General features: G+C 45.3%; 1 protein-coding gene and 1 long non-coding RNA gene across 7 annotated transcripts; both read left to right on the forward strand.

Moving 5' to 3' along the window:
- Positions 1 to 46: 46 nt before the first annotated feature.
- Positions 47 to 9640, forward strand: CYB561A3 (cytochrome b561 family member A3). Of its 6 annotated transcripts, none has more exons than XM_079956716.1 (6): positions 47 to 288; positions 3440 to 3646; positions 4169 to 4377; positions 5529 to 5683; positions 6337 to 6493; positions 9269 to 9640. In XM_079956716.1, the coding sequence occupies exons 1-6, from the start codon at positions 204 to 206 to the stop codon at positions 9290 to 9292; spliced, it is 837 nt and encodes a 278-aa protein (XP_079812842.1). In that variant the 5' UTR covers positions 47 to 203; the 3' UTR covers positions 9293 to 9640. The 6 variants fall into 6 exon arrangements, with proteins under 6 accessions (XP_079812842.1, XP_079812844.1, XP_079812843.1 ...); XM_079956718.1 differs by lacking the exon at positions 47 to 288 and adding an exon at positions 432 to 748; XM_079956717.1 differs by lacking the exon at positions 47 to 288 and adding an exon at positions 2896 to 2953.
- LOC307214549 lies at positions 6545 to 8336 on the forward strand. The gene is made up of 2 exons (XR_013838203.1): positions 6545 to 6901; positions 8171 to 8336. It is a non-coding gene; the product is annotated as an uncharacterized lncRNA (long non-coding RNA).
- Positions 9641 to 13950: the final 4310 nt, after the last annotated feature.

Consider the following 13950-nt stretch of genomic DNA (forward strand, 5'->3'; position numbering starts at 1 on the left):
GGCAGAAGCAAACGAAAAAGCTTGTAAAGCTCCTTAAATGAGAACTTTCCCGGCTCGATTCCCCGCCGTCTTCATGCCCAGCAATATACTGTACAGTATTGTACAGATCTTGCTGAGAAAACTACATTTCCCAGAAACCCGTCGTGGCGTTGGCTGGGCAGTGCCATAAACTTCGTCTAGACTAGTCTGGAGTGCCTCCTGTCATGAGCAGAGACGATGGAGCTGAAGGGGACCTGGAGCTTTGGAACTACTTTTCCCGGCGCTCCCCGCGACTCAGGCGGAAGCGAGGTGTGAGCTGTTGCTTGTATTTCTCGGTTCTTTGGGTGCGTGGTCGCAGCTGGGTCGCGAAAGCAAACCCTCTTGCGGCTGTTCTTAGGCGCTTCCCTGCAAGGGGCGATCCCGCTACCCATTTATAAGTTATGCTATCTAGCAAGTGTCACTTCCTTATTGCTCCTCATATGTGCTTTAATGGCGCGGTCAGGGGTGTGCACTGGGCAGCAGAACCCGCAGTGCTTGAAACTGCTTGCAAGTTGCTCTCTGGAACTGCTGTGGGTTCAGCTTCGCTCGACAGCCTGGATCCAATAGATGTTTCGTGTGCTAGTTGAACAGAGATGCGACCGGGGATCCTGCAGCCCTGCAGGTGCTTCTGGACTCCAGCTCCCATCAGCCTCAGCCACAAGGGGGAGGTGGCCTGGGTGATGAGAGTTGTAGTCTATCAGTATCTGGAGAGGTGCCCCAGTTGTGCAAGGTAACTGTACTGTATGTGGCTTAGGAAGGCTGTTGCCGCAGCAAACCAATTTATCGCTTAAATGCCAGCAGCTTTCTTGCGGCAGAGCACTGGACGTCACGGGACTTCGTGCTTTATTGTTAACTTTATGAGGCTGGAGTTGGTTCCTTGTTCAGCACGCATGAGGGAGCAGGATGAATATGGAACTGACGTTTGCACACTTCTGCGCCTTGCGATAAGTTGTCAGCAGCCGCGTTTCACTGCCAGCGTCACCCCGAGAGACTGCCAGCTATAAGTAGTGCCAGCTTAGCATTCTCTCCCATCCGAGGTTTGTTTTTGTTTTTGTTTTGCATTGGCTGCCGTTATGTTCATGAAACCGAGAGGCGGTGAAATTCAAGGCTAAAAGACGGGGTAGTTTGTCACAAGTTAAATCTGTTCACCAGTCGATGCCAGAAATTATTCTAATTTAAATATCGACCTACAAGTGCTTAAAGGAAAGCAAAAACAGCAACCACCTGGTGCGATTTTCAAAAGGGGCTCTTTGGCATGGTAGTGCATCAGTGTTTATTAGTTCTTGTTAGAGTGGCCATTTTCTGCTCTTCTCTTTGACCCTGCTTATACTTTGCAGTAAAGTACTTTGCAGACTGTAAGTAAAAAGGTTGATCATAAAGATAAATGATTCTAGTCAGGTAGCTGGTCAAAACATGTTAGCAAAACCATATTTTGAATGAAACATTTCCAAAGTTGGCTGTAGTTTCTATGTATTTCTTTTTTTATCTTACACCTACTTACCCTTGATGTTTACACTTCCTTTCCTAAGGGTGTTTTAATACTTTGTTCTAAATCTATTGATGGGGTTATTTTGTGTGTGTGTGTATGTTGTTATGAATTTGTGGGGTGAGAGACACTCTAAATTCCTGGGTCCAATAAAAGTTAGAATTAATCAAGGACTGCCGAGCACTGAACCACTGGAATATTAACATTAACAACAACAACAACAACAACAACAACAACAACAACAACAACAACAACAATTATTCTATACTGCCCTTCATCCAAGGATCACAGGGTGGTTTAAAATATAAAAGCACCAAAAAGGCGGTCAAAGCACAATGTGGGCTGACAGGTTGAATCCAGCGTGGCAGCAGTGGTAGAAACAGGGCCCTCCTGAACTGTAAAACTCCCCCTATAATTGTGGGAATTATAGTTTGTAAAGGGTGCTGTGAATTGTAGCTCGGTGAGAGGCAAACTACAATTCCCAAGCTTATTTTGAGGAAGCCATGAGCTTTGAATGTAAATGTATGGTGTGGCTGTTACCCCAAACTGAACTGGCAACTTTAAACAATTTTTTTTGTGGGCTATGCCCCCACAGAAACCACACAGGACACAGCTGCTCAGCAGCTTTCACTTTTGCATCAGCACATTTTCCTCTTGGGGTACGTGGTGAGTTAATGGCACAAAAGTTTCAGTAGAACTCTCCAATTCATGACAAGATGCTAGTAGAAGTTGCCAGCCATCCAAACTGAGAGTCTGGCTGCAGTTAGACAAGAGACTTGTTTGTTTGTTTTTAAAGACCCTAGATTGTCACTCACTTAACTTCCAGCCCACCTTTGCACTGTGAAGAGCAATGTTTCAGTCACTCCCATAGTCTTTTAATGCACACACTCTGCAAGCTTCTCACTTCTGCCTTGAAAGCAGAAGTTGGGATGATCTTGTGACCGTTGTCTCCCTCCAGGACCCAGTGGTTGCAGGTGCAGCATCTGTGCAGGGCTGCTGGGTTGGTAGAAAAAGTCTGTGGTTTGCACTATTCACTCTGGGGACAGTTTGTAATTAAATTTGAAATCTAATGTGAGGCTATCTGTTTTCTTATGCAATTGACTGCAGTGACCTTTATTTTTGGCTGAAACTCAGCTATGGCTCTTAGATCAAGTTGGATCCAGTAGTAGCCAATCTAATTTCACTTTATGAGTGCCAGTGTTGCTTACACAAAAGTTTGCCTTGGTTCACAGAAGAGCCTTGGATATCAGAATTGGACATAACACATGGTATCTGCTGCCTACCTAGATTTAACTAAATTGGAGTTGCATCCTGCCAGATCATATGATCAATTCAGTGTAGGTTTTGGTTCCTGATCAACAACTGTGGGACTGTTTTGTTTCTCTGGAAACTTTCTCTTCAGTAACATGTGTACTCCTTTGGTTTTTCTGTGTGACTTGACTTTGGGAAGTATGGAATCATCAGTACCATTTACTTTCCGAAGGAAGTAATTGTGCCTCCTTCTATTAGTGGACAGGGGCTGCAGACAGTAGAAGCCCCTGCTGACACAGTTGGATATAGTCTGTGAGGTGTGTTATCCCATTGGGCAAGCTGCTGGTAACTGCCAACCTTGACTTTTGAGAGAATAGTGGTTAGAATGTTAATTGCCTTAACCAGCCTGGGGAAATTCCAGATCTACCTTCCACTTAGCTGTGAAGTTTTGATGTTTCATGGTCTGTGGTGGACATACTATTGAAATCAGTTCCTCTGACCCAGCATCTGAGACTCCACCCTATTTTGGGTTACAAAACTGTGTGACAGAAAAACAGTTCTCTGCTGAAGGGAGGAAAGCAGAACTAGGTAGTAAGGAAAGGGAGGAGGCAAAAATCTTGCTGGTGCCAGAACCAGCAGATGTTTGGATAGCTTTTACAGCTAGCTGGTCTCTTGCCTTCTCAGGTGTGCTCCCTGTGAACAGGATGATTCCCAGAGTCTCATTCTTGCTGCTCTCAATCCTACTGGGAATTCTGGGGATCTTGTGTGTGGTGTTCACAGTCTACTGGACCCAACACTGGCTTGGTGGCTTTGCCTGGGATGGTTCTTCTCAGATGTTTAACTGGCATCCAGTTTTCATGGTGACAGGCATGTTGGTCTTGACTGGTGCAGGTAAGTGAAAAGAGGATCCAATCCTTTTCTGATTTCCCCTCCTCCTGCCCTAGTAGCAGAACCGATATTAACATCCTATAGAGTGGTACCTCGGGTTAAGAACTTAATTTGTTCTGGAGGTCCGTTTTTAACCTGAAACTGTTCTTAACCTGAAGTACCACTTTAACTAATGGGGCCTCCCGCTGCCGCAGAGCCGTTTCTGTTCTCATCCTGAAGCAAAGTTCTTAACCCAAGGTACTCTTTCTGGGTTAGCTGAGTCTGTACCCTGAAGCATCTGTAACCTGAGGTACCACTGTATCCTTTTAAGTGTGTTTGTGAGCGGGGGGGGGGGGTATTTTATTATGTATCTTGTGTTTTTATCTTGTGTTTTTATGCTGTGAACCACCCTGAGATCATTGGCTGAAGGGCAGTATACAAAACAAGCAAACCTGGGAATCAGTGACTTGGCTATTTTGGGGGGATGTGGGATGGGTGCCTGAGCTATCTTGGCTCTAGTGACTTCTCCGCCTCTCTCTCCTCCAGCGGTGCTAGTGTATCGCGTGCCCCTCTCTTGGTCGGGGCACAAGCTGCCATGGAAGCTGTTGCATGCAGGACTGACCTTGGCAGCATTCATCTTAATTGTCCTGGGACTGGTGGCCGTCTTTGAATATCACAACAAACAGGGCATTGCCAACATGTACTCCCTCCACAGTTGGCTAGGGCTTGGTTCTGTGCTGCTCTTCTCCTGTCAGGTGGGTAAGAACCTAAGAAGCTGTAGCTTGGTGGCAGAGCACATACTTTGCATTGGGTGTGGGGAACATTCACCCTCCAGATGTTGCTGAACTACACTTCTCATCATCCCTGAGTATTGGCCATGCTTGCTAGGGCAAATGGGAGTTGCTGTGCTGCAACATCTGAGGGCCAAATATCCCCCACCCCTGTTTTACATGCAGAGGGTACTTGGTTCAGTCCCAGTCACTTTTATGTAAGGTCGGAGCAGGGGGAAACCTGTCTGAAACCGCCGCTTTTAGTGTTCGGGAGGGATACACAAACTTCAGGTTTGTTGAATCTACTTTGGGTTTTTCTCTTCACAAGAATCCCAAGAGCTACCAACCAGAGCTAGGTGCAAAAGACATATTTGGAATTAAATAAGGTGGTTGCCTCCTAGCACAATCTCAGCCCATGAAACCCAGTACTGGGAAAGTTGCCATTTATAGATCTAACCTCCTTGAATTCATCGTAATACTTTTAAAAGCAAAGTATTTTGGTGGGTTGTCACCAGTGCTTTTTTCTGGGGGGGACACAGGTGTACACATACCCCTAAACATTTTGTGAATTTAATTTTGGCCTCATTGAGGGGCAGTATTTCAATATGAATAGGAAAATGAGAATACTCCTAAACATATTTTTTTAAAGAAAAAAAGCACTGGTTGTCACCCAAATTGCATAGAAGATATACTTTTGTCTTAAACCTGCTGCCTGACACTTCTTGTATTTTGTGAGAGTGAATAATTTGTTGTAGCCACCCTTTTTATAAATATTAGCTTTCCTCCCTCTTGGGTAATTCCCCCCCCCCCCACTTAATCCCTTCACCATGTGCACACATGGTATTAAAAGTTTGTTTCAAACATTTTATTTATTTCATTTAAAAAGTTATCTGTAAAAGCACAGTAGATATTTGAAAAAAACTAGCCTAAATTGTTCACTGGTGGCTGTCTATCTCTCCCCCCCCAAGCTCTCATAGCTAGTTTGAGATTTTAGATCATGAACATAATAAAACAAATACTTCTGCAAATCTGGTTGCCGCATTACTTGTGCTCAGTCCCTGTGCAGATACCATGCTGAGCCCTTCCTCCAATATGGGTTTCTGAAAAGATCCCAATTTCTTATCTCTTCCATCCAGTGGGCCATGGGCTTTGCTTCTTTCTTGCTGCCTTGGGCTCCCACCTGGTTCCGAGCCTTGTACAAGCCCATCCATGTCTTCTTTGGCTCTGCCATCATCCCTTTAGTTGTGGCCGCCTGCATCTCGGGCATCAATGAGAAGCTTTTCTTCAAACTGTGAGTTGCAAAACAGAGAGGGCTTGATACTGGGAGGAGGAAATAGTCCGCGCTAAAAAGACAATGGAGAGTATGTTGCTGGTTATTTACACTGGAGAGCGTTGGCAGTCTTCTGGGGTACAAATAATGAGGGATGAAGAGGAAGCTGCTCAGCCTGGTCCAGATCGATAGCAGTCATTATAAAGTTTGAAAGCAATGATAGCTTTTAGACCAGGAATAAGGAACATATAGTTCAGCAACATTTGAAAGGCCACTGGTTCTGTTTTAGAAGTACAGAAGGGAAATGTGTCCACGAGGCAATGGGGAACCTGAGAAGGCGGTTAAGCCACATGTAGCAGCAGCAGCAGATGGGAATTGCAGAGCTAGTGTCTGGAGGCTTGTAATGTGAAGATAGTGTTCTGCTCAATAGGTCATTGTACACATTTCATTGAATATAAGATGTGCTCCAGCCTTGAAGCCAAATGCATTACTTGGGTGTCTGGGACAGTAGAATGGCTGTTGGTACAAAGCTACATATGGTGAAAGAGATTACGTGGCTTAATATAGATTTTTGGCACTATTCAGATATTTCCTTCTTTATGGGTCTCTGGGGAGGTGTTTGTGGTGCTATTGGCTTTTCATCAAGCATTTTTGCTTTTTGTCTGTACTTTTAGAACAAACACAAGCACACCCTACGCTCAGCTTCCTGCAGAGGCATGGTTTGCCAACATATTGGGGATGCTGATCCTGGTCTTTGGGCTACTGGTGCTGTTTGCCCTTGCCATGACAGTATGGAAGCGTCCAGATGTGAATTTGCAAGATACCCAAGAGGTGGTATAATTATTGTTATTGTTATTGACCTTTAAAATTTATTTATTTTACCACAACTATTTCCTGCCTATCCTTCAAGGCATCACACAAGGTTTTCTGTCTCCCCCACTACAATTTATCCTAACAACAACCCTGTGAGGCAGGTTAGGCTAAGAGGGACTGGCCAAAGACATCCACTGAGCTACGTGGCTGAGAGGGGATTTGAACCTGGATCTTCTTGGTCCTAGTCCAGCACTCTATTCACTACACCATACGGGCTCGAACCCACCGATGTATTGTGGCTTGTAATTCATGTCTGTTGAGTTTAAATGGTAGTGTGTACTATCTTGGACAAAGTAGCAGAGGGATGGGGGAAGAATTTTTCAGAAAATGAAACTCTTGTTCAACTGTTGTTAGGATGAGAGCAGTGTATTGTGGTTCGAGGACCCGATCCCCGCATAGTGGAATGAAAACACAAGGACACATGATATAAGGTTAATGGGCAAGAAAAGGCCACAACTTTATTGATTACAGCAAGTGAAAAGGTATTGGCTTAGGCATTGGATTAAGTCATCTGACTCCACCCACTCGGAGAGGGGTGAGTCTAAAACAGGGGGGTTTATTCACCAGTAGGTGGAGCCTGTTGATGCTAATCCAACTATAAGCTCTCCCCTGATGTCACCGAGGGTCGTGCCATGGCCTCCCGCCACGCAGGCATCGGACAGAATACACGACCGCCGGATTCCTTTAACGGAATACCCAAAATTGAAGGCGTAGGCGATGGCCACACCTAGCCCTTCCACACACCAAAGGGGGGGGGGCTTGGGTTGAAGAACTGTAATTTAACTGGTTTTTCGTCACAAGAAAGCAACGGCGAACCCCAGCAACGTGAGCCACGCTCGCTGTAGGCTGCAGCTCGGGGGGGGGGGGGAACCCCTGGGGAGTCCCAACAAATGTCCCGCTGTCTACAGCAACTCTGGAGAATTACTGCCAAAACAGCTGTTTAAATTGCTCCCGTCAGCTGTTCGGCGGGAGGCTTAAAAGTAGCGGGCGGATAAATGGTAGCAGCCACTTGGGCTAAGGCAAACGGAGGGGAAAGGTAATAAAAGAAGGGGTTAAGCCGGTTTTGCGGTAATATTAGCAACACTGCTGCAGCGGGGTGCAGGGGATCACAAATAGACACACACTCCCCCCCCCTTTGTTTTTGGAACCAGGCACTAGGAGTGGAGGGAGACAGCAGACTAGCGGATTTGGAAATAGAAAATTAGGAACCCCTGAAATTAAACCAAACACTAGAAGTGGGGGGAAATAGGGAAGTTAGTCCAAGGAAAAGTAAACTGAAGCAATTTACATCCAAGCAAAGATCCAAAACTCTCCCAGTACTCCAATCACAAGGAATTAGCTCCGATAGCAATAAACAGCCCCCCCCCCACTCTAAGCCTTGCAAAATACTTCCCTGGCTTCTGCAGACAGCAACAAGGGTATACCTGTTGACTCACGACGGTCCGACGAAGAGAGAGGCCAGGAGGCTGGCGCGGCAGCAATTTACACAGCCGTACACGCCCCCTCGAAGGCAGCTGGTTGGGTGCCTGTCAGCAGGCGTGGGCGCCAGCCAGGTGAGTGGGAGGCAGGGGGCTAATGCCCCCTGCTTGAGGCGGAGTCTGGCCCCGACCACAACCACTCCCCTCTTTGCAGGAGAGTCTTTTTCGCAGTGTACACACGAGTTTCAAGTAGATTTGGAGCATCCCATGTTTACATGGTTTTTTTCCTGCCATCCACATGATTTTATCCTCCTTCAAGTAGAAACTTGCACCACCTCCCAATAATTCAGATTTATTTGATACACAGATAATGCAGTAAGGGGTGGGGGGAAATCCAACATAAAACCACATGCTACCCAAATATGAATGCACTAAAGCACATTATGTGGGTGACACCCATATACATACGTGTGTGATGATGTTTTGCTGGGTGTCATGTTTTCATCATCACCTCTACTTCTGATGACAAGGCAGTTCTCAATGGTCTTCTGGTGGGGCTGAGTATGACCTCATATATGCTTCCCCCCCTTTCTTTTTTTTATCTGCTGTTTTCTGCAAATCTGGTATATCAGAAAACTGTATCTATATTTCTGTTAATGGCTGTGCACACAAGTAAGCAAATACCTGTGCAAATGCTCATAATGGACCACAGGTGTCCTTAAGTGAGGGAAGGGTTCTATAAAGTACTAATGGGGACGTACTAATTGAGGAGAGGGGGGACAATAACACATAGTATGAGTATAGCCCATCAAGACCTGACCGATAGTATGGACAGGAGACACTAAACTTCATTAGATTTTGGGTTGTGGGTTTTTTTGTTTATATATATTAATCCACAAGGAACATGTCATATATATATATATATATATATATATATATATATATATATATGAATGACATGTTCCTTGTGGATTAATTATTAGTCTGACTGGCTTCCAACAGTTCTCTGTCCTCTTCCCTCATAGCCTCCATGGGTTTATATTGCAGAACATTTGTTTTGACAACACAGACATAGAATGACAGATGTGTATAGTAGTGGAACTTATCCCTGGCAAAAGGAGCAACAGTATGGGAGCTAAATCCTAGAAACCTGGTCTGAATTTTCTCCGCAAGAGGGCTAGATTGAACATCATAAGCAATAGATAACATGTTCTGAGAGTTTAATATCCAAGGAAAAATTAACATCTCTCAGAGTGAGATAGAAAGCTTGTGGAATAAAGCTTTATTATTTACTTCTGGTGTTCTTTTTCTACAGCCCTTGCTACAGGAGCATAAATGAAGCAGCAAACAGGAAGAATTGTGATCCAGACCTGTGTGGTGGCCTGTTCTCCACTGAGATCTTCAACCGTTCTTCCTTCTGTTTTCAGTGCAAGAGTTGAAACTTTAATTGTGGCACTGAATTGTTTGGCCTTCTGGGTACTTTATTAATCCCCACCCCCACCCCACCCCACCCCACCCCACCCCTGGCTTGCTCTTGCTCAGTTGTTGAGCTGCTGGAAATCCAGGTATCTCTGAACAATTCATTTCTTAGTTGCTATTGTGCCATTACGACAAGTTCCCAGATTTTAGTACTCCATGGACTTATTAGAAACCTAAATTATCAGATGAAATAAATGATTCCTTCTAATTGTTTTACTGTTGGATTTGCAGATGCTTCTACACTAGGTGTTTAGTGTGGAATTGTCATGCTTCAGGCATTCACTTTTGAATGGGGCATCCATACAGTGCTGACATCCATGTATTGTCCTCCTGTGTTTTCCTGTGACTCTTGCCAGGTATTTATATGTGTTTAAGAACAGAAAGGACGCAGGTGGCGCTGTGGGTTAAAGCCTCAGTGCCTAGGGCTTGCCGATCGAAAGGTCGGCGGTTCGAATCCCTGCGGCGGGGTGCGCTCCCGCTGCTCGGTCCCAGCGCCTGCCAACCTAGCAGTTCGAAAGCACCTCCGGGTGCAAGTAGATAAATAGGGACCGCTTACCAGCGGGAAGGACGCAGGTGGCGCTGTGGGTTAAAGCCTCAGCGCCTAGGGCTTGCCGATTGAAAGGTCGGCGGTTCGAATCCCTGCGGCGGGGTGCGCTCCCGCTGCTCGGTCCCAGCGCCTGCCAACCTAGCAGTTCGAAAGCACCTCCGGGTGCAAGTAGATAAATAGGGACCGCTTACCAGCGGGAAGGTAAACGGCGTTTCCGTGTGCGGCTCTGGCTCTGGCTCTGGCCAGAGCAGCGATGTCACACTGGCCACGTGACCCGGAAGTGTCTCCGGACAGCGCTGGCCCCTGGCCTCTTAAGTGAGATGGGCGCACAACCCCAGAGTCTGGCAAGACTGGCCCCTACGGGCAGGGGTACCTTTACCTTTTACCTACCAGCGGGAAGGTAAACGGCGTTTCCGTGTGCGGCTCTGGCTCTGGCCAGAGCAGCGATGTCACGCTGGCCACGTGACCCGGAAGTGTCTCCGGACAGCGCTGGCCCCTGGCCTCTTAAGTGAGATGGGCGCACAACCCCAGAGTCTGTCAAGACTGGCCCGTACGGGCAGGGGTACCTTTACCTTTACCTTTAAGAACAGAAAAACAGCACAATTCTGAAGGTGTCTGCGGCCTTACCATTACTCATCCATCTTCTTAAAGGGATGGAGTTTCAATGAGTGTGTCCAGATGAGGGTCTCCTACTGCTATCAATCATGACTCCCATTATAAGCAGAATTGCAACCGATTATCCACCTGCCTTTGGTGCTCTGATGCAGTGTCTGCATCTCATTATAGTTTGTCCACATGGTGGGCATGACATAACTGTATGGAGAAGGTTATATCCTTCTGTTTCTTCACCTGTTGGTTGGCTGTCACATGTCTCCTTTTCCTCACATTTTGAAGCCGGTGCTTCTTAGCACCATTTTAACCCCCTGCTTTGTGTGCCCTCCTGTGTGAATGTGTTTACACAATTAGCACAATTGCAAAAAACTTAAGAAGTAAAAAAGAGTGCTTACAGCTTACTTCCAAGTAAACATCATTAGAGATCAGGCTCTAAATCCCGTGGATTTCACTTGAGAATGACTAATCTCTACTTCAGTCAATTTTACAACCAGATCTAATTGGACAATCCAGTGTAGCCAGTTCAACAACCCAGCTAGAAAGCATGCTAAATCGATTCCCCGCCCCCTTGCTTATTGGTTGCAGTATTTTACCACAGCACAATTGTTAAATGTTTTTAATAGTGTCTGCAGCACAGGGGCTGGAGGATTGTGGCCCTGCAGGATTACTGCTGAAACCTACACCTTGGTACTTGGAAGTTAGCACTATCTTAATGCAGTTTACTAATAAAATAGCTAACTGAAGTGTGTAGGTTGAAGAAACCTCATTCTAGGGAACAATTTATTAAGACTGAAAGCTGGTAGAAAGGAGTTGGGGTGTAGGACATGAAATGATTTTTAACCAGAAGTACATGGCAGGCCTTAGAGAAAGGAAAAGTCATCTCCAACATGTCAGCAACCTTCCTCAGGGAAAACAACTCCCAGTGTGGTTCAGATGTGACTTTTCCTGTGCACAACTGAAAGGAGATTGCTGTGCACTTCTGTTCTTTCCCTCTTTAACAGTAAGAAAAAAGGTGGAAGAAGCAATGGGAAAGCATGGGATGATTATACTTGGCGTACATCCAGATGCCCTGTAAAACTGCATGGTGGAGGCATACCAAATACACATTAAAAGCTTCAGAGAAGGCATAATGAACACATATACTGAAAGCCTCTTAGGGAAGCAGCCAGTGTGTGCCATGATCTATAAGCAAGGACAATAATAATAATAATAATAAAATTTTATTTATATCCCGCCCTCCCCAGCCGAAGCTGGGCTCAGAGCGGCTAACAACAATATTGCCATTCAATGTACCATTGTTATCTTTCTAGTTGGAGTCATTCTATCAACCCCATTCATTTTGTTTTCACTCATCGTTAGATTAGCTCTGTAGTTTATTTTGTTGGTAGACACACATACGCAGCACATATATTTCTACCATAGGACTCTGGTACACCATGGTGACTGGTAGGATAGAAAGTTAAAGATAGAACCAGAGCCACCCTCCTCTCTGCTGAGTTGTAGAAGCAAGACTGAGACTAAGGCAGCCAGGACCAATCCATGGTCTGGATGCTAAAGTAGGATGGCAGGCATTTGGGGCTGACTGGGGGCAGACTGGGACTGGTGGGGCAGTGCCCTGATTCATACCTCCACTGGTGCTACACAAAGGGTTATGCCTTCCTTTTTTCTTTGTTGCAGCTACCACCTAGTAAGAGTTCCTTAATACATCTGGGTCATCTGTCAAAGCGAAGGACACTTTGGCCTTGCTCTCACATGAGGCTACTTCTTGGTGATTCTACATTGGTAGCAGCCAATGCATAATATGTATTGGGATGCCTTGTCTAGTCTGCAGAATGCACACCGCTTTTTCAAGATGTCATGCGTTTATGTTTTTATTATATCCTCCTAAATACTTCCTGTAAAGTAAAGGTAAAGGGACCCCTGACCATTAGGTCCAGTCACAGACAACTCTGGGGTTGCGGCGCTCCTCTCGCTTTATTGGCCGAGGGAGCCGGCGTACAGCTTTTGGGTCATGTGGCCAGCATGACTAAGCCGCTTCTGGTGAACCAGAGCAGCACACGGAAACACCGTTTACCTTCCTGCTGGAGCGGTACCTATTTATCTACTTGCACTTCATGCTTTCAAACTGCTAGGTTGGCAGGAGCAGGGCCGAGCAATGGGAGCTCACCCCGTCGCGGGGATTCGAACTGCCGACCTTCTGATCAGTGATCTGCTTACTTTTCCAGTAACAAATGAACATAACCTTCTTTTGGGGAGGGGAGCCATTCCCCCCCCTCCCATGGCAACATAGAATATATAGAGGTACAAATTAGAAAGTGATATTCAGGACGATGTTTGAATTATTCTAGAACTATGTTTTACCACATCCCTTTTTCCAGCATTCTTACTAAACAGCTCATCTTCAACTAGCCTGACATAAGCTGACAAGTCATTATTTAAATTTTTATATAGAGATTTCGATCCTGCCATTCTAGTAACTAGGTATGAGATTAGCTCTCCTAGTTCAAGGCCAAGCATTTATATGATACTTGTGACTTCTCTGATATATATCTTGTTTTGCTGAGTCACCTCATCTGTCATTTTTGGAACTATAAACTATGTACTATAATGTCAGTAGTGTTTGAGGGTGCTTATGAAAGACAGATTGCTTTCTCCACGGTTAACCACATAAAGATTCCATCCCATACCGAAACAAGCAGTGGGAAATGGTCTCTTCCTGGCTGAGAACTATTTCTTGGCATGAAGCTAAATTTGCACTTGAATAACACTTACTGATATCACCTGATTCAGAGCACTGGTATCTGGCTTAGTTATTCCCAGCATGTGGTGCCTGCTTTTTTTTTTTGGTAGATTTCAGTCTGTTAGAACTGGTAAAAGGCCATCACAGTCTAATATACGCTGATTGGTGAAATAATTCTCCCTACCACCCCAGACCCATCCATAAACATACATAATACTCTTTCAGTCATCAACAGCTCCTCCTAAGTCTCATTCTTGCCACCTTTCTAAAACATGCAATGATTTCTTCTTCTCTTGGTTTCAAATGTGTTTCAGAACTCTTGTACATGCTGCCCCTGTATTTTAACCTAATGGCAAACAGTAGAGAATGCTGTTGCTATATTCAGGGGGAATTGAAAACTAGGTTTGTGCAATTAAAGTTAATTTGATACAGCATGACCACAAACCTTTCCACCCCAATCATACTTTTGTGATAATGAAAGTAATAGGGAAAAGCACTGGAAAGGGTGGGATAACACATGCTTGATGCATTGTGCAAGGAAATTGAATGTTCAATACACAGGTCACCTGGAGACAACCTTGGCTAGGTAAGGGTTGGGGCATGCCTAGTCTTCTCTTCT

This window comes from Podarcis cretensis (genome assembly GCF_951804945.1).
Source record: "Podarcis cretensis genome assembly, chromosome: 1".
NCBI classification, from domain to species: Eukaryota; Metazoa; Chordata; class Lepidosauria; order Squamata; family Lacertidae; genus Podarcis; species Podarcis cretensis.